Genomic DNA, 24330 nt, shown 5'->3' on the forward strand with positions numbered 1-24330 from the left:
AACACACAATGCTACATCGCTGGAAAGCCGTGAAAACGAACTGCCTGAGTCACGGACATCCACTACGGTTGAGTCAGAGATATCTGTTGGCAAAAATAGGACCATAAAGTAATAATTTCATAAACATCTGGCAGAAATATTAAGAAACAACAAGAAACAAGTATATTCGGGCTTTTAAATTAGGTACCGACCAATGAGCGACATTCCCCAGTATACTCGGGATTTTATTTTATATAAATATATAAAACCCTGAGTATACTCGGGCTTTCATGTTAAGAGGTTAAATCAGCAACATTGTCAGCTGCAATTAACAAAAGCCTGTCATCAGCATTAGCAACAATCTTGCTGTCCATTGGAAGGGGTACTTTGAAGACGTCATCACAAATGATGTTCGAAAATCTTGGGCTACAGGTAATATCACTGGGGGTATCCACTGTCAATGAATTTAGTTGAAATTGCCGTTCCAACTTGAACTTTCACTATTCTACTTCTGAAGTATGCTTGAGTGTTTCTGGGCAGATTACATGGGCACTGCATTTTCTTTAGTTGATATAGGATTTTCAGCCACCAGGTGTTATCAAATGCACTACTTATGTCCACAGAGATGAATATGCCTATTTCTTTCCTTGAGAAGATGTCCTGAAGTTATTGAGTCGCACTGAGAACAGCATCTTTGAGAGATTTTTACAGGGTAGAGCCATACTGAAATTTGGATAACAAGCCATGATGATGCATATTGTACACTATCCTTTTCATTATTAGCCTCTTTAGAATCTTCCGTAGAACTGGCAGGAAACAGATAGCTTTGATAGATTTCACTGTAAACTTTCTTAAGGTGCTTTCTTTATGAATTACCTCCACTACTGAAACTTTCAACGAGATAGGAAAATGTTTCAAAGGTAGGCACTAAACAGTTTGATATGTCCTCCCTGTCTGGTGCTTTCTTATCGGTCTGTTGGGGAATTATGTGCACAACTTCTTGATGTGCGTATAAGGGAGTATTGTGGTTGAAAATCTTGCTGCTCTTTGTGCTTCTGTATCCTGTGAATCATGTGGGGAAAAATGTGTGTAGTAGAGCATTTCCAGTATCAGAAAAGGATTTATTATATCCATGTTCAGTCCTTATTGAGGCTAGGTTATTGAAATTTTTGGTTTCCTGGTAAGTTTCCGTAGAAATATGCAAAGTAGGGATTGTTAGCTTTGAACAAAATTCTTTCCAGCATCCCAATTTTCTTTCAAGGACTAAGTTCTTTGTATTTCTTTTCGACAGCCAGATAAATGTTAAGATATCTCTGACACAGGATTAGGCAGAGGTTTCATTTATGTTGCCTGTGACAGGCCCTGACATGCTTGCACATAATTGTCAGTTCTTTTTTTTTTTTTTTTTTTTGAAATTGTTGGCAGATTTTTTCTGTCAGTTATTTTCTCTACTACATCATCTAATTTGGTGGCAGTGTCGCAAAAAGCTATTTCCTGTGCTATCCATAGCAAGATTCTTTAGGTAGCCTGTTGGATGTGAGCCCATTAACAATTCTTGTTCTAAAGGTCGTGGCTGAGAAATTATTAAAAGTTTAATTCCCCACTGGTGGTGATACTTGTTTGGCAGATACTGAATCAGATGAGTACCAAGTAATGTTTCATCAATACTGAGTGTTTTCCCTGGAACATGGTGATTTTTAAAACAAGAATTGGTGAACTTTTATAAGGACTTTTCAAAAGAGAACTTATAGCTTAAAATAAATGTTATGGATCTCCATCACAAGCTTATAGTGCACTAATTACATAAATAATATTTTCAGTCACATCAACCAATTATTTCAGCCACTTCTAGGCCAGGATTTTATAATTGGTAAAACTTTTAAATATATTTTTCACAGTATTACCCATTGTGCTTATCACATGTATGGCTTGCAGTGGTGTGCTCTCAGCGTGCTAGCCGGCCAGTGTCTTGGAAAAGGTGCAGTATCCAACTGATGAGCCCATGCCGCACTCTGGGCGAAACACTGGTAATTTTTGACGATTGACTTTCCTGAATTTTATTTTTAGCTATCTCAATGGGAAGCCAAATTTTGGTCGTTACCCATTATTATTAATTTAATCTTTTTGTCTCTTGCATCAACATTTAGTGCTACTTCTAAGCTTTAAAATGGTATACAATACATGCATATTATGACTTATTTGTGGCTACAGTAAATTTACCCTCAGCGTTTGAGGTAAAATCCTGCAGCAGTACTAGGGTTAAGATCACTTCAACATATTAGTTAATTCATGCTCATAAAGATGGACCTTGCTTTCTGTATTCGACATTTCATTTTGACAGGAGTGTCCCAGTGTATATCATACTTCTGATCCTCTCAATCCATATGGTGTTAATTGTGAGGATTTTGGGTGGTGTGGGTTTCTTTGTTATAACCATGTACTTTGTCTTTTTGGTACTCAGGTTAATGTCGTAATCCTTGGTAGACTCTAGTGACCTGCTCTTGGAGTGTATGAATGCTTTCTGTAATCAATATTATGTCATTGCTGTATCTTATGTTGTTGAAAATTCACTGTTGACCTTGCTACCTTATTGGAGCCCCTCAGGTTCTTATGTGAATATCTGCTCTGAATAGATGTTGAAGAGGAGTGAGGAAAGCTTGCATACTGCCTCACTCCTTGCATTCTTTCCTTGCGCACTGCCAATGGATGTACACTTCTGGCTCCAGTAAGGAATGGTCATAATCTGGATGTCTTTCTTGTCTTTTCCAGTTCTGAGCACTTTACACATTTTATGATTTTGGACGGGCTGAGTGCCTCAGACAGTCTGACCCCAACTTGGCGGATTCAATCCTGGCTCAGTCTGGTGGTATTTGAAGGTGCTCAAATACATCAGCCTCGTGTTGGTAGATTTACTGGCACGTAAAAGAAATCCTGCAGGACAAAATACCGACACCTTGGCGTCTCTGAAAACCTTAAAAAATAGTTAAACGTAAAGCCAATATTATTATTATTATTATTATTATTATTATTATTATTATTATTATTATTCACATTTTATGATTGCAACAATGTTCTAAAGATTTTGCGTAGTCCAGAATACAAGCTTACACGTTGTGACTATTTTTTCTGCTCCCCTGGATAAACTGTTCGATTGCAAACAATGCATTATGTAAATATTTAATTTGCATGACCCTATCATACTCTAAATATACTTTCAATGTATTGGGTCATATACAGTATGTGTAGTACATGTGGAAGAGACAATGAGTACAGAAGAAATGGTCAACCATTCAGCAGTGGGTTTGGAACCATTAACCTTCTGATTTTGCATCAGATGCTTTATCAAACTGAGCTATTGTGGCCTAAGTCATGTTTGATCTATTGGAAAGTATTTTATATAAAGTTCCAAAATGTAATTTTCCAATGATGATTTCAATACAACTTTAACAGAAAGAGGACAAGCCATTAATAATCTTGCAACAAACAAACAAGGTCTAATTCAATACAAAATTAAGAATAATCTGCATTACATGGAAAAAGCAAAGTCTTCAAAAAATTTCACTTACAATTTAACACTTGAAAAATTTAAAGCAGAGGATTAAACGCAATGAATTAATGGTGACAAAAGCTGTTAAAGAGTGTTTGTGCATCATTTGTATCTCAGCTATAGTAGAGAGAGGGATGTAAGTACTATACCAGCACTCTCCAACCACTCTCTAATTTTATGATTCTAAAATTGACAACAGAATTACCATCAATAAACACTAATAATTACTCAGCCACGACCTATAGAACAAGAATTGTTAATGGGCTCATATCCAACAGGCTACCTAAAGAAACTTGCTATGGATAACACAAGAAATAACTTTATGTGACATAGTCATAGTCCGGGTCACCTGGTTTCTTGCTGCATGGGTTGTCCACGATAAGGAACAATCTCTTTTTTAGTAAGAAAGTATCCTTTGCCATCACTTTTCTAAAGAAGGGTGTGTCTTGACTAGGGTGCTAAGTTGACCAATAACTTGACAGGTTCTTTTTCTTCGCAAGACCCATATTTATGACCAAGCCAATAAAACGTTTTAAATCTGCCATCACAATACCACCATCTGGCTATAGATGAAATTGACTGCGCTTCTGTAGAACACCTAACTTATGAATGTATTGTCTGGCATAACAATTAGTATCTTGCACCACTAATCTCCAGAACCCAAGGTTAAAAAACAGAAAGAAGTACAAGATTGGGGCTGCATTACGGGGAGGCATATTTCTGGGTCCTGGGTGGTGAACAGTAAACGAGACACGTTTTCCAGGGAATTCACTTTCTGAAGTATCCACATCACACCAATTCACACTCACACCTTCAATACTTACCATTACCAGTCACCTGTAAACCTGTTGTAGAACCTGGAAGCTCATCAACATACATGTCACTGGATTTTAGGACACCCTGTGAAAATCTACCCGCTGCACTCACAATTTCATTTTCAGTTTCATCATCTGATGAACTCTCCACATTATCCTCCACACAATAATCATCATCACTATCCATATCATCATAAATAAATCTTTCAGTTTCATTATCGTCAACATAAACAGATGCCATGTTGCTTAACCAATAACTTCAAGTGTAAAGATAAAATAGTGTCTGCCTTACAAACAAATGATATTTATGACCCACAAATAGTTTCAAAAGGAAGATAAAACTTCCAACTAACAGGTAAACACACTAATCCTGCCATCTCTTGAGATTCTTACGAACTACGGCGATTTTCCCGACCGTCTGTCAGACAGACGGTCCACATTTCTTAGGTTAAAAACAGAACAGCGAAGAGTTATGTCCTCTCCACCCTAGTATATAACATAGAGACCTGGATGTTAACATATCAACAAAAAAGAGAATACAAGCTTCTAAAATGTGGACAACTGCTTCTGCGCATTTTGCTTTTCATGCTAGAGATAGCTGACAAAGGAAGCAATAAACTAAGCTGCAGACGAAAGGGAAGAAACAGCAGTTTAAGGAAACACAGACAAGGGAGGAACTAGGCATGTTAATGCATAATGAGAGATGGAGAAATCCTCTTTGAATTATCAAGGTTACTACAGATACAGTAAGTGTTTTCTTTGGCTGATTATGACCAATATGAAGATTTTATTCTGCTGTTTCACACATGCAAAATCTAATGGTCCAAAAGTCCTAATCAATAGAACTGGCAAACAATTAAACATAACGAGCCTTCATTATGAATCACCAACATACTTCTTATAACATGTAAACACCAGCCTTGTGGGTACCTGAATTTGTACAAGACACCTTGAAACACCTGTCCAATATAACAGATATGTCAATGGGCGTGACCATTAAAAAGTTAGGAATGAGTGAAAAACAACTGAATGCATACATACAAACATACATACATGCATTATCATTATAGACTGTTATGCCTTCCAGCGTTCAGTCTGCAAGCCTCTGTGAATTTACTAAATCTCGCCAAAATCCTTGATTCGCAACTAGTGTTGTGGCCACATTTAGTTCTATACCCCTTATCTTTAAATCATTAGAAACTGAGTCGAACCATCATCGTGTTGGTCTACCTCTACTTCTCTTACCCTCCATAACAGAGTCCATTATTCTCCTAGGTAACCTATCCTCCTCCATTCGCCTCAGACGACCCCACCACCGAAGCCGGTTTATGCGTACAGCTTCATCCATCAAGTTTATTCCTAAATTAGCCTTCATCTCCTCATTACAAGTACCCTCCTGCCATTTTTCCCACCTGTTTGTAACAGCAATCATCCTTGCTACTTTCATGCCTGTTACTTCTAACTTATGAATAAGGTATCCTGAGTCCACCCAGCTTTCGCTCCCCTAAAGCAAAGTTGGTCTGAAAACAGACTGATGTAAAGATAGTTTCGTCTGGGAGCTGACTTCCTTCTTACAGAATATTGTTGATCGCAACTGCGAGCTCAGTGCATTAGCTTTACCACACCTTGATTCAATCTCACTTACTATATTACCATCCTGGGAGAACACACAACCTAAATACTTGAAATTATCGATCTGTTCTTTGTCCAACCCTTGTCCCGTTCCACTACGGGGTCAGGTATGAGGTGAGATGAATCTATCTTGGCGGGTTTTTTATGACCGGATGCCCTTCCTGGCGTCAACCTCATCAGAGGAGTTAATGAGATGAAATGAATGACATGATATATGATAGTAGGGAGAGGGTGAAACCCGGTGCCGGCACATAGCCTACTCCTGTCGAATAGCACCAAGGGGTCTGCTCAAGGCTTAACGTCCCCATCCGATGGACGAATCACCATCAACAGCATCATATGCCCTCATCCATATGAGCACTGCGGAGAGGTTTGGAATTTAATCCAGGCTTTTGGCGCGCAGTCTAGTGATCAGAAATTGTATACCACCACCTCCCTTACCCTGCCGGCCAACATTCTGATGGTGAAAATTTTTTCGACCAACGGGACTCGAACCGGCTAACCTCGGTGTCAGTCCGTTTAGACTTCAGCGCCTTAACGATCATGGCCACCAGGCGGGCTAGCTTTGTATCACCAACATGACATTCAATTCTGTTGAATTTCTTACCTCCTGACATCAATTTAGTTTTCGAGAGGCTAATTTTCATACCATACTCATTGCACCTATTTTCAAGTTCAAAAATATTAGACTGCAGGCTTTCGGCACAATCTGCCATTAAGACCAAGTCATCAGCATAGGCCAGACTGCTTACTACATTTTCACCTAACTGAGTCCCTCCCTGCCATTTTATACCCTTCAGCAGATGATCCATGTAAACTACGAACAACAAAGATTACAGCCTTGTCTAACCCCTGTAAGTACCCTGAACCAAGAATTCATTCTACCATCAATTCTCACTGAAGCTCCACTGTCAACATAAATGCCTTTGATGGATTTTAATAATCTACCTTTAATTCCATAGTCCCCCAGTATAGCGAACATCTTTTCTCTCGGTACCCTGTCATATGCTTTCTCTAGATCTACGAAACATAAACACAACTGCCTATTCCTCTCATAGCATTTTTCAATTACCTGGAGCATACTGAAAATCTGATCCTGACAGCCTCTCTGTGGTCTGAAACCACACTGGTTTTCATCCAACTTCCTCTCAACGATTGATCGCATCCTCCCTTCCAAGATGCCAGTGAATACTTTGCCTGGTACACTAATCAATGAGATACCTTGATAGTTGTTGCAATCCTTCCTGTTCCCTTGCTTAAAGATAGGTGCAATTACTGCTTTTGTCGTATCTGAAGGTACTTTACCAACATTCATGCTAATTTTACTACTCTATGAAGCCATTTCATCCCTGCCTTCCCACTATACTTCACCATTTCAGGTCTAATTTCATCTATTCCTGCTGCTTTATGACAATGGACTTTATTTACCATCATTTCCACTTCCTCAAGTGTCACTATCACTATCACTATCACTATCAGCCATATTCAATCGTTTTTACGATGTGGCCTCTAAGTCCGAAGCAAGGTAGGTTTTCATGAGGTCTCTCCATCTGGGACGGTCTTGAGCGATGTTCTGCCAATTGATCCCAGTAATCTTCCAGATGTCTTTATCCCATCTGTCCAGTGGTCTTCCCCTTGGTCTGAGATGATCTTTCGGACACCACTCAAGCACAAGCTTTGTCCACCTACCATCAGTTCTCCGAGCAACATGGCCTGCCCACTGCCATTTTAGGGTAAATACCCTTTCTAAAATGTCACTGACCTTTGTACTGACCTGATGTAATTTGCTCTCTTCCTGTCTTTCTTCGTCAAGCCTAGCATGAACCGTTCCATAGCTCTTTGGGTTGTTCTGAGTTTTTGCTTAACAAACTCGCTCAATGTCCAACTCCTCAAGTGTAATTTCACCAAAATCATTTTCCTCCTCCCCATGAGCTTGGCTCTTCGCAACACCACCAGGATGATTTCCTTTTACATTGAGAAGATGTTCAAAATATTCCCTCCATCTCTCCAGTGATTCCCTGGGCTCTATTATGTGTTCTTGAATTCGAAGTTGGTTAAGATATAGTCTATTATGGATCTGGTACCCATAGCCTCCCATGTGTAGCGGTGAATAGCCTTATGCTTGAAGAATGTATTCATAACTGCTAAACCCATACTAGCACAGAAGTCCAGCAAACGCTTCCCATTCCCATTAGTTTCCATGTCATTCCCCACATTTACCAATCACCCTTTCATATCTTTCAGTTCTATTCCCAACTCTCGCATTGAAATAGCTCATTAGCATTATTCTATCCTTGCTGTTGACCCTGACCACGATGTCACTCAATGCTTCATAAAACTTGTCAACTTCATCCTCATCTGCACCCTCACATGGTGAATACACAGAGACAATTCTCATCCTAATTTCTCCAACTGCCAAATCTACCCACATCATTCGCTCATTTACGTTCCTAATAGAAATTATGTTGCGTGCAATGGTATTCCTGATAAACAGCCCTACCCCATACTCTGCCCTTCCCTTTCTAACACCCGTCAAGTACACTTTATAATCTCCTATCTCTTCCTCATTATCTCCCCTTACCCAAATTACACTTACTCCTAGCATATCCAGATGCATCCTCTTTGCTGACTCAGCCAGTTCTACTTTCTTTCTTCCATAAGCCTTATTAATATTGATAGCTCCCCATCGAATTCCATTTCGTTCGCCAAGGAGTCCCTCGCCTGTCAATGTGCCATGGTGGAGACTACTTTGAACAGTTTAAAGACAAGAACATTACATTTTTAAAGCAAAGTTATAGGAACAGGTTTCGTCCCTCTTGGGGACATTTTCAGCCTAGCAAAAAAGGAAAGTTCAATAGGAAAATTAGCATAATAAAAAAGTGTTATATACATGTCTACAGCAACTCAAATTTACAGGGTCTTAGTGTACATTTAATGTGGTGACGTGAAATCCTTTTGAAATTCTCTCCTCGTTGTTCTGAACTCTTCGTCTAGATTTTCTCCATTAACTCTATCAGCAAATGTAAGATTATTTTATACCTGAACAATATATGGTGCCAGGCAGAACAATATCTTTGAAATACTTGGAGAAAATATGAAGAGTTTTTTTTTTTAATTTGGCAAGCACAAAAATGTACTTTCTTTCAGAGACCTTGATATTGTTTGCTTTAAAACCAATTCATAAGTTACCTTACAATCTCTATTATCAGAAAAAGTTATCAAAATATTAATTACCTCCAATGTGTTCACCTCTGTTTGTCTCAGCTCCGTCGTCAACTCTGACTTACATTCTTCTTTCAAATGTGTCATCTCCGGCACAAGTTCATAACTTTGCTGTGGAAAAGTGAATATATTAGGTAGGCTCTTCTGATGTATTATGGAATCCAGACACAAAACAAATGAACATGGTGATTCATGACATCCCCAAATTAAATTCAGTTTCAAAACTGCATAAAGCATCTATGAAAACCATAAAACTTGGTAGCTGGATGTAAAATCAAAATATTATAAAATCTTCTTTAACTTTTGTGGGAGCATGATAAAAATCATGATACACAGAGTTCCTAAGAGGAGAAAAGAGTACCACTTGAATGCTAAAGGTTATTTATGTCTTGCAGAGCAATTATGCCACACCTAAACCTTTCTAAAACAAAAGAACACAGAAGAATAGAAAAATGTTTACAAGAACTGATCATTATTCTACTCATCCTAAAGAAACCAAATCTGAGGAATGGACTTTCAGAATTAATTACGGGCAACTTTTACATTTAACACCAGGGAGTGCAGCTTATTATGAAATATATATCCCTTTGTACATATTTGTAAATTTGTTACACATTTTGTTATTTGCGAACATCTGTCCTTGCTGTAAGTGTAAGAGTTTTCACGGCCCATATAGGCTTATGCTGTGTCAAGAAAATAAGGTGAAATTCTTTATGTTTTGCAGAGAACATTGCTCTGCATCTTCAGATGAAAATCTTGAATGTCCATGAGAAAGGCTTCTCAAACAATGAGATTTGAATTTACATGTTATAATAGAAATGGAAGTGATATGTTCATTCGTCACCAGATGCCACCCCAGATGCGGTACTGCGCTAGTATCCAAAGCGGAACCATCAGAATCAGTCTGAGAGCGTCACATAACATAACAGGTGTTCACACACATATGAAAGTATGACAATGACACAAGCCTGGAATGAAACATCTGGCGATGACGAACATACGAATTTGTAAAACACCGAAACAAAATAACAATAGTTAATTGCTGGCAACCACATATTACTTAATTTAGAGCCAGTGTCCCCATTTAAATTGTTAGGATTTCTACGTATTTTAACAGCTTGCCTTATAATCCTGGACCTGTGGTGTCTAGTGTGGGTAAGAGCTCGATCATCTTGGAACATGATAGAGCGTGCTCAGCTGTTGCTGATGTGTCTGGGTGGTTGTGATGAATATTTTGTTCATGTTCCTTGATACGAGAACCAATGGACCGGCATATTTAGCTGATGTATACCTTACCTCAAGGATAGGGAATTTTGTATACCCCAGGATGTAAAAGTGGAGACACTTCGTCCTTGGTTTTACTTAGACTGTGAGCAATTTTAGTGATGGTGTGGTGGACCTTGGCTATTCGATCTGTGGTGTTGTGAATGTAAGGCAGGTAGGCAGTTCCCGTCACTTCTTCGTTCTGTCAGCTTTGCTTGGTCGTTTCTCTGGGATGCATGGCTCTATGAATCTGCAAATCCCTATAACCATTACCCTTGAACGTGACTTTGAGTATGTCCATCTCCATCTGAATGTTAGATGGCTTACAAATTCGTCTCGCCTTCTTGGTGAATGTCGCGAGAATGCCTTGTTTTTGTGCTGGATGGTGGTGAGAATCTGCATGAAGATAGCGATTTATGTGGGTAGGCTTATGATAGATATGTCCTAAGGAGCCGTCTGGTTTCTTTCTTACTAGAACATCCAAGAATGGAAGGCATCCGTCCGACTCTATCTCCATAGTGAATTTAATTTGATTTGATTTGTTTATTTATCATCAATAGAATTAGTAATTCTCTAATTACAGATGATACAATACATTCAAATAATAACAATATTAACAGCACTTACTACTACTACTAATACTACTACTAATTATAACTAAGCAATTTATATAATATACATATTTACAAAACATATAAGGAAGAAAAAGAATACGAAAACTGAAAAGTGTTCATACATTAGAAATGACCGAAGTAAGGAAGTATAAATTTCATTTGCCAAATGTGCAGAACAAGATACAAGGAACACTCTGTCTATGAAGCATCCATAAGATGTCTGCGAATTTCAATAGCTGACGAGTGAAATGCATCCACCGTCCTGCTAATTTAGTTCAGGGATCTTAGGGCTTGCATAAACTAAGAGTTCCCGTGTGATTCCATTCTGCACCTGGGTAAGTGAAAGGTGACTGCCTGTCACATGTTGCGGGAAGGAACATGAATTGGTAGCAACTGGAGTAAATTGGGACAGTCAAGGAAATTACCGATACAACTGTGTATGAAACGTGCGTTAACGTACCTGCACCTAGTTCTAACAGACTCAATACACATTTGTATAAAACAAATCATAATCTATCGATGACAGCTTGATACTCGAACACCTTTTACTGGTCCATTTTGAGAATATGATCCGTACTCGCTCTAAGGCATTAACTAAGTATTGCTGCGAGGGGATCCACACTTCAGAGCAGTATTCTACACTAAATCATATAAGCAAGAAATACAGGGTTTTCAATGAAACAACAGATTTAAAACTCTTGCAATTTCTTTTCAGGAAGCCTAACATTTTAAATGCATTGTTAACAATATTTAGCACATGCTCTTTAGTTCATTAGTTTCCTTACAATTTCTATTATCAGAAAAAGTTATCAAAATATTAATTACCTCCAATGTGTTCACCTCTGTTTGTCCCAGCTCCGCCGTCAACTCTGACTTACATTCTTCTTTCAAATGTGTCATCTCTGGAACAAGTACGCAACTTTCCTGTGGAAAAGTTAATATATTAGGTAGGCTCTTCTGATGTATAATGGAATCCCGACACAAAACAAATAAACATAGTGATTCATAACATCCCCAAATTCTTGATCCTTTATATGATAATTGAATACATTAACTTGCAATTTTCTCATGAAGGATATTGCACTGCACTTTGAAATATTTAGGGTTAAATGCCACTTTTTGCACCAATCACTGATATTCCTCCTCTGCGAACCATGTGACCTTGCCACGGTGGGGAGGCTTGCGTGTCCCAATGATGCAGATAGCTGAGCCGCAGGTGCAACCATATCGGATGGGTATCTGTTGAGAGACCAGACTAACGAATGGTTCATCGAAAGGGGGGTAGCAGCCTTTCGATAGTTGCAAGGGCGGCAGTGTAGATGATTGACTGATACGGCCTTGTAATAATACTCAACATGGCTTAGCTGTGTTGATACTGCTACACGGCTGAAAGCAACGGGAAACTACAGCCGTAACTAACTCCCGAGGACATGCAGCTCTCTCTGTATGAATGATATACTGATGATGGCTTCCTCCCGGGTAAAATATTCCGGAGGTAAACTAGTCCCCCATTCGGATCTCCGGGTGGGGACTACACGAGAGGGGGCAATCATCAGGAAGATGGATACTGACATTCTGCGAGTTGGAGCGTGGAATGTTAGAAGTTTGAATCGTTGTGGTAGGTTAGAGAACCTGAAAAGGGAGATGGATAGGCTAAAGTTAGATGTAGTTGGTATAAGTGAAATACGTTGGCAGGAAGAACAAGATTTTTGGTCAGGCGACTACCGAATTATCAACACAAAATCAAACAGGGGAAATGCAGGAGTTGGTATAATAATGAATAAGAAAATAGGGCGGCGGGTAAGCTACTACGACCAGCATAGTGAAAGAATTATTGTCGTCAAGATAGACACCAAACCAATGCCCACCAAAATAGTACAGGTCTATATGCCTACTAGTTCAGCGGATGATGAAGAAATCGAAAGAATATATGAGGAGATAGAAGATTTAATACAATATGTAAAAGGTGACGAGAATCTAATTGTGATGGGAGACTGGAATGCAGTGGTAGGCCAAGGAAGAGAAGGTAATACAGTAGGAGAATTTGGATTGGGACAAAGGAACGAAAGAGGAAGTCGGCTGGTTGAATTCTGCACTGATCATAATTTAGTCCTTGCCAGTACTTGGTTCAAACACCACAAACGACGGCTGTATACGTGGACGAGACCTGGAGACACCGGAAGGTATCAAATAGACTTCATTATGATTAGGCAGAGATTCAGAAACCATGTGTTGGATTGCAAAACTTTCCCAGGAGCAGACGTGGACTCTGACCATAACTTGTTGGTCATGAAATGCCATCTGAAGTTGAAGAAATTGAAGAAAGGAAAGAATGCAAAAAGATGGGATCTAGACAAGTTGAAAGAAAAGAGTGTGAGGGATTGTTCAAGGAACATGTTGCACAAGGACTAATTGAAAAGGCTGAAGGAAACACTATAGAGGAAGAGTGGAGAGTCATGAAGAATGAAGTCAGTAGGGCTGCTGAAGAAATGTTAGGAAGGAAGAAAAGATCAACTAAGAATCAGTGGATAACTCAGGAGATACTAGACCTGATTGATGAACGACGAAACTACAAGAATGCTAGAAATGAACAGGTCAGAAAAGAATACAGGCGTTTAAAGAATGAAGTGGATAGAAAGTGCAAGGTAGCTAAGGAAGAATGGCTGAAGGAGAAGTGCAAGGATGTCGAAGGCTGTATGGTCCTGGGTAAGGTAGATGCTGCATACAGGAAAATCAAGGAAACCTTTGGAGAAAGGAAATCCAGGTGTATGAATATTAAGAGCTCAGATGGAAAGCCACTTCTAGGGAAAGAAGACAAAGCAGAAAGATGGCAGGAGCATATCCAACAGTTGTATCAAGGTAAAGATGTAAATAATTTGGTTCTGGAACATGAAGAGGCTGTTGATGCTGATGAAATGGGAGACCCAATTTTGAGGTCAGAGTTTGACAGAGCTGTGAGTGACCTCAATAGGAACAAGGCACCTGGAATTGATGACATTCCCTCTGAATTACTGACTGCCTTAGGAGAAACCAGCATGGCAAGGTTATTTCATTTAGTGTGCAAGATGTATGAGACAGGAGAAGTCCCATCCGATTTTCGGAAGAATGTTGTTATACCTATTCCCAAGAAAGCCGGTGCTGACAGGTGTGAAAACTACCGCACCATTAGTTTAGTATCTCATGCCTGCAAAATTTTAACACGTATTATTTACAGAAGAATGGAAAAACAAGTTGAAGCTGAGTTGGGAGAAGATCAATTTGGCTTCAGAAGAAATGTAGGCACACGTGAAGCAATACTGACTTTACATCTGATCTTAGAGGATCGAATCAAGAAGGACAAGCCCACGTACATGGCATTCATAGATCTAGAAAAGGCATTCGATAATGTTGATTGGACCAAGCTATTTATGATTCTGAAGATGATACGGATCAGATACCGAGAACGAAGAATTATCTACAATCTGTATAAAAATCAGTCTGCAGTGATAAGAATCGAGGGCTTTGAAAAAGAAGCAGCAATCCAGAAAGGAGTGAGGCAAGGCTGCAGTTTGTCCCCTCTCCTTTTCAATGTTTACATAGAACAGGCAGTAAAGGAAATCAAAGAGAAATTTGGAAATGGAATCACAGTCCAAGGAGAGGAAATCGAAACCTTCAGATTTGCCGATGATATTGTTATTTTATCTGAGACTGCAGAAGATCTCGAGAAGTTGCTGAATGGTATGGATGAAGTCTTGGGTAAGGAGTACAAGATGAAAATAAATAAGTCCAAAACAAAAGTAATGGAGTGCAGTCGAACGAAGGCAGGTGACGTAGGAAATATTAGATTAGGAAATGAAGCCTTAAAGGAAGTAGATGAATATTGTTACTTGGGTAGTAAAATAACTAACGATGGCAGAAGTAAGGAGGACATAAAATGCAGACTAGCACAAGCAAGGAAGAGCTTTCTTAAGAAAAGAAATTTGCTCACTTCAAACATTGATATCGGAATTAGAAAGATGTTTTTGAAGACTTTCGTGTGGAGTGTGGCATTGTATGGAAGTGAAACATGGACGATAACTAGCTCACAAAGAAAGAGAATAGAAGCTTTTGAAATGTGGTGTTACAGAAGAATGCTGAAGGTGAGATGGATAGATCGAATCACGAATGAAGAGATACTGAATCGAATTGGTGAGAGGAGATCGATTTGGCTAAATTTGACAAAAAGAAGAGATAGAATGATAGGACACATCTTAAGACACCCAGGACTTGTTCAGTTGGTTTTTGAAGGAAGTGTAGGTGGTAAGAACGGTAGGGGTAGACCAAGGTATGAATATGACAAGCAGATTAGAGCAGATGTAGGATGCAATAGTTACGTAGAAATGAAAAGGTTAGCGCAGGATAGAGTGGCATGGAGAGCTGCATCAAACCAGTCTATGGACTGATGACTCAAACAACAACACTGATATTATTTATATTAGACTGTAACAATTCACAGTCACTCATCTTTTCAATTACCCTGTAGAGTTTAAGTTCATCAGCATAGAGCAGGTAGTTGCTCGAATGGATTTGTGATGGCAGACCATTAAAAAATAGAAAGACACACAAAGGTCCCAGTAGTGAACCTTGTGGAACACAAGACATGGGCTGATAAGGACGAGAAATGATACCTTCGTATTTTACTGAATACCTTCTGTCGTAGAGATAGCATTTAAACCATTCAAGCAAGCTTCCATGAATGTCACATGCTGAAAACTTAGCCAGAAGAGCATTATGCTGCACAGAGTCGAAAGCCTTGAAAAAGTCCGTGTACACGGCATCAACCTGCTTGTAATTCTCCAGAGCGCTAGTTATGAAGTGGGAGTACACAGCAAGATTGGTGGTAGTTGAGCGTTTTTGGACAAAACTGTGCTGGTTAATATTAATTAAACCCTGACTGCACTGTACAAGGCTTTGTACACCGCTCTTTTTGCTACTTTGGAAATGTGTGAAAGAAGAACCAGTGCTCTGTAATTGACAAATAAAGATCTGTCACCTTTCTGAAAGACTGGAATAACATATCGTTTCTTCCATTCAGACGGGAAATTGCCTGTACGAAGAGACCAGTTCATTATCGTCACTAGTGGGTTTGGCAGCTCCTCAGCACACTCACGTAACGCAATTCCTGAAATGTGATCTGGACCACATGACTACTTCGTATTCATAGACTTCAAGATGTTGCAGACTTCTGATGCCGAAGTTACCACTGATAACAAGTTAATTTCCCCGAATTGTTTGGTGTGGGAATTACAGAGAACACTGGGTGGATGGAATTTTTTCAAGGTGTCAGCAAAATTATCAAGAATTTCTTTCGGTGAGCTAATTTCCTTGTCTTCATTAATCATCATAGAGAGTAGCTGCATTTTGAGGAGGAGGCTATTGCTTTGGCGCCCCTCAAACCTATGAGCTGGTGGAGGTATGTTGATGATACATTTGTAGTCTGGACAGAAGGTCCTGAGCAACTTCATCTACACTGACTGACAGAGCAAATGCAACACCAAGAAGGAGTGGTCAGAACTTTACGCCAATTGCGGGGTACACTGACGTCACTGAGGTATGCTCATGATGTGAAATGCGCCGCTGTGCTGCGCACGTAGCGAACGATAAATGGGACACGGCGTTGGCGAATGGCCCACTTCGTAGCGTGATTTCTCAGCCGACAGTCATTGTAGAACGTGTTGTCGTGTGCCACAGGACACGTGTATAGCTAAGAATGCCAGGCCGCCGTCAACGGAGGCATTTCCAGCAGACAGACGACTTTACGAGGGGTATGGTGATCGGGCTGAGAAGGGCAGGTTGGTCGCTTCGTCAAATCGCAGCCGATACCCATAGGGATGTGTCCACGGTGCAGCGCCTGTGGCGAAGATGGTTGGCGCAGGGACATGTGGCACGTGCGTGGGGCCCAGGCGCAGCCCGAGTGACGTCAGCACGCGAGGATCGGCGCATCCGCCGCCAAGCGGTGGCAGCCGCGCACGCCACGTCAACCGCCATTCTTCAGCATGTGCAAGACACCCTGGCTGTTCCAATATCGACCAGAACAATTTCGCGTCGATTGGTTGAAGGAGGCCTGCACTCCCGGCGTCCGCTCAGAAGACTACCATTGACTCCACGGCATAGACGTGCACGCCTGGCATGGTGCCGGGCTAGAGCGACTTGGATGAGGGAAAGGCGGAACGTCGTGTTCTCCGATGAGTCACGCTTCTGTTCTGTCAGTGATAGTCACCGCAGACGAGTGTGGCGTCGGCGTGGAGAAAGGTCAAATCCGGCAGTAACTGTGGAGCGCCCTACCGCTAGACAACGCGGCATCATGGTTTGGGGCGCTATTGCGTATGATTCCACGTCACCTCTAGTGCGTATTCAAGGCACGTTAAATGCCCACCGCTACGTGCAGCATGTGCTGCGGCCGGTGGCACTCCCGTACCTTCAGGGGCTGCCCAATGCTCTGTTTCAGCAGGATAATGCCCGCCCACACACTGCTTGCATCTCCCAACAGGCTCTACGAGGTGTACAGATGCTTCCGTGGCCAGCGTACTCTCCGGATCTCTCACCAATCGAACACGTGTGGGATCTCATTGGACACCGTTTGCAAACTCTGCCCCAGCCTCGTACGGACGAACAACTGTGGCAAATGGTTGACAGAGAATGGAGAACCATCCCTCAGGACACCATCCGCACTCTTATTGACTCTGTACCTCGACGTGTTTCTGCGTGCATCGCCGCTCGCGGTGGTCCTACATCCTACTGAGTCGATGCCGTGCGCATTGTGTAACCTGCATATCGGTTTGAAATAAACATCAATTATTCGTCCGTGCCGTCTCTGTTTTTTCCCCAACTTTCATCCCTTTCAAACCACTCCTTCTTGGTGTTGCATTTGCTCTGTCAGTCAGTGTATTTCTAAACCACCTAAATCAGAAACATCCTTCAAATAAATTCACTATGGAGATGGAGTCGGACAGATGCCTTCCTTTCTTGGATGTTCTAGTAATAAAGAAAAACAAGGCATTACAATGCTCACCTAGTTGGCGAGACGAATTTGCGATCCATCAAACATCCAGGTGGAAATGGACACACTCAAAGTCACGTCCAAGGGTACAGGTTACAGAGATTTGCAGATTCATAGAGCTCTGCATCGCAGAGAAATGGCCAAGCAACGCTCACACAAGGAAGAAGAGAAAGGAACTGCCTACCTACCTTACATTCACAACACCACAGATCGAATTGCCATGGTCTTCCGCAAAGAATTTCAACGGGGACACTGGCTATCAATTAAGTAATACATGCTTGCCAGCCATTAAGGACTTACGTAGGTACTTCCCTCCCCTGTCCCTTCACTTTTGTTATTTTGTTTAAGTGTTTTACAAATTCCCCGCTTGTGTCAATTTTATACTTTCTCTGACTGATTCTGATGGTTCCGTCAGCTTCCGCTTCGAACCGTGTCCAGAGAGCCAAATGGTGCTGAATGAATGTACCACTTGCATTTCTATTGTAACGTCTAAATTCAAACCTCATTATTTGAGAATCCTTTCTCGTGGACAGTCAAGATTTTCTTCTGAAGACGCAGAGCAAAGTTCTTGCAAAACGTAAAGAATTTCACTTTATTAAGTCCAAAAGCCTATATTATGTCTGTATAAGTTTTCCCTCAAGCCATGGTGTTCCAATGAAACATAACAATTTTAACCTCCAGACTTTAAAATTCCAGGAAGTGCTCGTGCTGCAGCAATTAGACCACACAGGAATAGTTCACTTTCCTGTACTAACTATTTTGTTATGGTCTAAATTAGGAAATTTAAAAAACATATTAAACCAGTGATTTTAGTGAAAAATGGAAGGGTATGTATAGGTATTTTAAGGCAGAAACAGGTTCCAAGAAGGACATTCCAGGAATAATTAATGAACAAGAGGAGTGTGTATGTGAGGATCTTCAAAAGGCAGAAGTATTCAGTCAGCAATATGTAAAGATTGTTGGTTACAAGGATAATGTCGAGATAGAGGAAGAGACTAAGGCCAAAGAAGTAATAAAATTTACATATGATAACAATGACATTTACAATAAGATACAAAAGTTGAAAACTAGAAAAGCGGCTGGAATTGATCAGATTTCTGGGGATATACTAAAGACAATAGGTTGGGATATAGTACCATATCTGAAGTACTTATTTGATTATTGTTTGGTCGGAGGAGCTATACCAGATGAATGGAGAGTTGCTATAGTAGCCCCTGTGTATAAAGGAAAGGGTGATAGACATAAAGCTGAAAATTACAGGCCAGTAAGTTTGACATGCATTGTATGTAAGCTTTGGGAAGGCATTCTTTCTGATTATATTAGACATGTTTGTGAAATTAATAACTGGTTCGATAGAAGGCAATTCGGTTTTAGGAAAGGTTATTCCACTGAAGCCTCAACTTGTAGGATACCAGCAAGATATAGCAGATATCTTGGATTCTGGAGGTCAAATCGACTGTATCGCGATTGACCTGTCTAAAGCATTTGATAGGGTGGATCATGGGAGACTACTGGCAAGAATGAGTGCAATTGGACTAGACAAAATAGTGACTGAATGGGTTGCTATATTTCTAGAAAATAGATCTCAGAGAATTAGAGTAGGTGAAGCTTTAGCTGACCCTGTAATAATTAAGAGGGGAATTCCTCAATGCAGTATTATCGGACCTTTATTTTTTCTTATATATATAAATGATATGAGTAAAGGAGTGGAATCGGAGGTAAGGCTTTTTGTGGATGATGTTATTCTCTATAGAGTGATAAATAAGTTACAAGATTGTGAGCAACTGCAACGTGACCTCGAAAATGTTGTGAGATGGACAGCAGGCAATGGTATGTTGATAAACGGGGTTAAAAGTCAGGTTGTGAGTTTCACAAATAGGAAAAGACCTCTCAGTTTTAATTACTGCGTTGATGGGGTGAAAGTTCCTTTTGGGGATCATTGTAAGTATCTAGGTATTAATACAAGGAAAGATCTTCATTGGGGTAATCACATAAATGTTATTGTAAATAAAGGGTACAGATCTCTGCACATGGTTATGAGGGTGTTTAGGGGTTGTAGTAAGGATGTAAAGGAGAGTGCATATAAGTCTCTGGTAAGACCCCAACTAGAGTATGGTTCCAGTGTATGGGACCCTCACCAGGATTACCTGATTCAAAAACTGGGAAAAATCCAAAGAAAAGCAGCTCTATTTGTTCTGGGCGATTTCCGACAAAAGAGTAGCATTACAAAAATATTGCAATGTTTGGGTTGGGAAGAATTGAGAGAAAGAAGAAGAGCTGCTCGACTAAGTGGTATGTAAATACAAAGTATGTTACAAGTGTTTATTTATATATCCACCTATTCAATACAAAGAGATCTTTTTAGAAATTAAATATTATTATAAAATGTTAAGGGTAAGTGGTAAGTTCCGAGCTGTCAGGGGAGAGATGGTGTGGGATGACATTAGTAGACGAATAAGTTTGAGTGGCGTTTATAAAAGTAGGAAAGATCACAATATGAAGATAAAGTTGGAATTCAAGAGGACAAACTGGGGCAAATATTCATTTATAGGAAGGGGAGTTAGGAATTGGAATAACTTACCAAGGGAGATGTTCAATAAATTTCCAATTTCTTTGAAATCATTTACGAAAAGGCTAGGAAAGCAACAGATAGGGAATCTGCCACCTGGGCAACTGCCCTAAATGCATATCAGTATTGATTGATTGATTCATATGATTTTTACAGTACAAAATATTGTTTAATGAATCATATAATTAGAAATAATTAAAAAAAGGTCACTAAAATATTATGTTGGCATCTGTCCAAAAACTGAGAACTATTTTTTGCGGAAATTAGCACAAAGAAACGCCACACCTGACCCTTCAGAGCTAAAGTATTATGGGCTATTAGTGTGGTTTCCCTTCTTGACAGTAATCAAAAGAAAGCACCAAAAGGTACCAACACTTCTAGACATGATGTCACCTTGTAATCTCTGGTCATATTTAGGATAGTTTTTTTAATTGTGCATACATTGGTGTGCTTTGCAATGTCATCAATCAAACCAGGTAACATTCTTTGAAGGAAAAACAATCCACGGTTTTATGAGCCTGTTGAGAAGGACACGTTGGGCCGAAAAAATCCTCATTATGTTCTTCAATGTGTTTGGCATTCACATTACTAACAACTTCACTACACCATAGTAATATTATCCTTGACTATATAGAACCTCGTATTACTATTGTCTGTTATTTCAATTCTCTCCTGATTGCTTTCAAGAGAAAGAACCAAACAGCTACTATGGACATCTTCTTGAACAGTTTCAGGTTGATAAAAATGTTACGAGGATTGTCTGATATTTCCTATTCCCTCTCTTCGTCTGATAACTCATTGAGAGTCCACAAAATTTGTTTGGATCTGATAATCATTCCGTGGAAGAATGAAGCATTGCTATTTATTTGAAACTTGAATTTACATACATCTCTTTTATACTGTTATGCATTTCGTTGTTCAGTCTGCAAGCCCCTGTGAATTTACCGGTCACTGCAACAATTCTCTATTTTTAACTAGTTCTGTGGCCTTGCTTAGTTCTATATCTCCTATCTTTAAATCAATAATACTGTTATTGGCTTTATATCCCACTAACTACTTTTGCAGCCTTTAGAGATGCCAACGTGCCAGAATTTAGTCCTGCAGGAGTTCTTTTATGTGCCAGTATATCTACAGACATGTAGCTCAGGTATTTGAGCACCTTCGCATACCACCGGACTGATCCAGGATCGAACCTGCCAAGTTGGGGTCAGACGGCCAGTACCTCAACCGTCTATGTCACTCAGTCCAGCTATGTGTCATTACATTGTTAGAAACTGAGTCTAACCATCGTCCTCTTGGTCTCCCTATACTACTCTTACCCTTCATTACAGAGTCCATTATTCTCCTAGGTAACGTATGCTCCTCAATTCCCCTCACATGACCCCACCACCAAAGCCAATACAGATCCATGCATTGAATTCATTTCTAACTTAGTCTTAATTTCCTCACTCAGAGTACCCTCCTGCCATTGTTCCCACCTGTAGTTAGCTGATTCCTGCCCGTGGTTCCCCTGTTAAGGTGGTTGGAATTAAATTTCCAATACTGAACAGAATGTTAGCACTCCAGAAGCATTTGTGAGCTCAAGATGTGATTAAATAAACAGTTCTTGTCAGAACCAATTTCGGCAGTTATTTTGGTGAATATTGAAGGCATTTCAATGTCTAAACAACAACTGCTACATGAATTATGCCATGAACAGAAGTGTGATGATCTTTGCATACAAGAAATTTATAGAAATACTCAGCAGAGATGACCATGTATACCTGGTATGCAGTTAGCAGTAGAAATTCCACATGCTACATATGGAAGTGCTATTTTTGTCAAACCGAGAATCCAAGTCAAGAGTGCCCATTGTACCCACGAGCTTAGTAATTATGTGATCACTACAAGCCACCTTCAGAGAAATTCTCTTTTGCTCCTCTTAACAACTTTGATTCAAGGAAAACATCGGTAGTAATAGGAGATTGTGACAGCCACAGTCATGCTTGTGGATACAAACATGAGGATGAAAACGGTGAAGCTGTTCTATCATGGGCCGAAACCAACTCTCTCTCTCCCTCATTCACAACAGTAAACTACTTTCTTCCTTCAGTAGTGGAAGGTGGCAATGAGGGTACAACCCTAATTTTCTCTTTGTAAGTGAAAACGTAGCACAGCAATGCAACAAATCAGCGTGTTCTCCTATCCCCAGCACACAGCACAGACCTATAATGTGTCGACTTTTTTCCCATCATAAGACCCCAAGAAACTGGTTTCAGAAGAAGGTATAACTTCAAGATGGCAGATTGGCTGAAATTCTCTGAAATGTTGGATGGAAAAGTTCAATCAATCACACTTGTACCTGATAGTTATGATCAATTTGTTGAGCTCAAGAAAATCTGTTCTTGAGCATGTATTCTGACAGGTTACAGGATGACCTACCTTCAGGGTGTGACTTCAGAAACAGTTACACTGCTCGAGGAGTATTATTCATGAAATGATGAAAATCCACTTAGTGAGGAAACATCCCTCATACCTAGATCCATTCTCTCCTCAATCTCTGAGGTAAAGAAGAAACAGTGGGAAAAACTGATGGCCAAATGTAATATGAGCAGGAGCAGCCAAGAGGCTTGGACACTTCTATGACGAATGAATAATCACCCTTCACAGGCAAATATGTATGTGAATGTTCGAGCTGATCAAATTGCCAGTCAACTGCTAGAAAATTGGAAACCACCTTCGACAACCAAGTACGGTAGGAAGACATTAGAGAGGCAACCTGACTAAAAAACTAGGCTGAGTTAGACCTGCCCTGAGTAAATGTCAAAATGAGAAGGTTGCAAGCCTTGGGATCTAAGAGTTCAGCACATTAAGAACTTTGGGCTGGTAACTATGTGTTGGTTGCTAGATATGATGAGCAAATGAGTCCAGTCCTGTAAGATTCCTAAACTTTGAAGGAAAGCTAAAGTTATAGCCATTCATAAGCCATGAATGGATAAGGATGATTCTAGATGTTACTGTCATCTCTTTCCACCCACTGTCATTTGTTTAAAGTTCTTGAAAGGCTCAATCTAAACAGAAAAATAGAAAACAAAAGGTAATTTGGACGTAGCTGAACAGTCCAATTATGGATGCAGAGATTTTATTGCAGCAACAGCACACACTAGTTGTTGCAGCAGATGGTTGTGCAAGGACACCATCCCTTGCATTCACTCCTCCTCTCAGCTTTTAGCATTCTCACCTTTATTGCAGTAACAGCACACACTAGTTATTGCAGCAGATGGTTATGCAAGAACAATCTCCCTTGCATTCACTCCTCCTCTCAGCTTCTAGCATTCTCATCTTTATTGCAGTAACAGCACACACTAGTTGTGCAGCAGATGGTTGTGCAAGAACACCATCCCTTGCATTCACTCCTCCTCTCAGCTTCTAGTATTCTCATCTTTATTGCAGTGACAGCACACACTAGTTGTGCAGCAGATGGTTGTGCAAGAACACCATCCCTTGCATTCACTCCTCCTCTCAGCTTCTAGTATTCTCCTATCCTTATTGCAGTAACAGCACACACTAGTTGTGCAGCAGATGGTTGTGCAAGAACACCATCCCTTGCATTCACTCCTCCTCTCAGCTTCTAGTATTCTCATCTTTATTGCAGTGACAGCACACACTAGTTGTGCAGCAGATGGTTGTGC

The 24330-nt window shown here is 40.2% G+C and overlaps 1 protein-coding gene across 4 annotated transcripts in view; it reads right to left on the minus strand.

The window, feature by feature from the left end:
* The window catches only part of LOC136885235 (zinc finger protein OZF), a 97265-nt gene that overhangs the window by 33591 nt on the left and 39344 nt on the right, over nucleotides 1–24330 (minus strand). For all 4 annotated transcript variants that reach the window (XM_067157702.2, XM_067157705.2, XM_067157706.2 and 1 more), the window contains exons 3-4: nucleotides 11898–11996; nucleotides 9208–9306 (exon numbers count right to left, since the gene is read on the minus strand). In XM_067157702.2, the coding sequence (XP_067013803.2) occupies nucleotides 9208–9306; nucleotides 11898–11996 (198 nt within the window). The remainder of the gene's footprint in view (nucleotides 1–9207; nucleotides 9307–11897; nucleotides 11997–24330) is intronic.

This window comes from Anabrus simplex, chromosome 14 (assembly GCF_040414725.1).
Source record: "Anabrus simplex isolate iqAnaSimp1 chromosome 14, ASM4041472v1, whole genome shotgun sequence".
Lineage (NCBI taxonomy): Eukaryota > Metazoa > Arthropoda > Insecta > Orthoptera > Tettigoniidae > Anabrus > Anabrus simplex.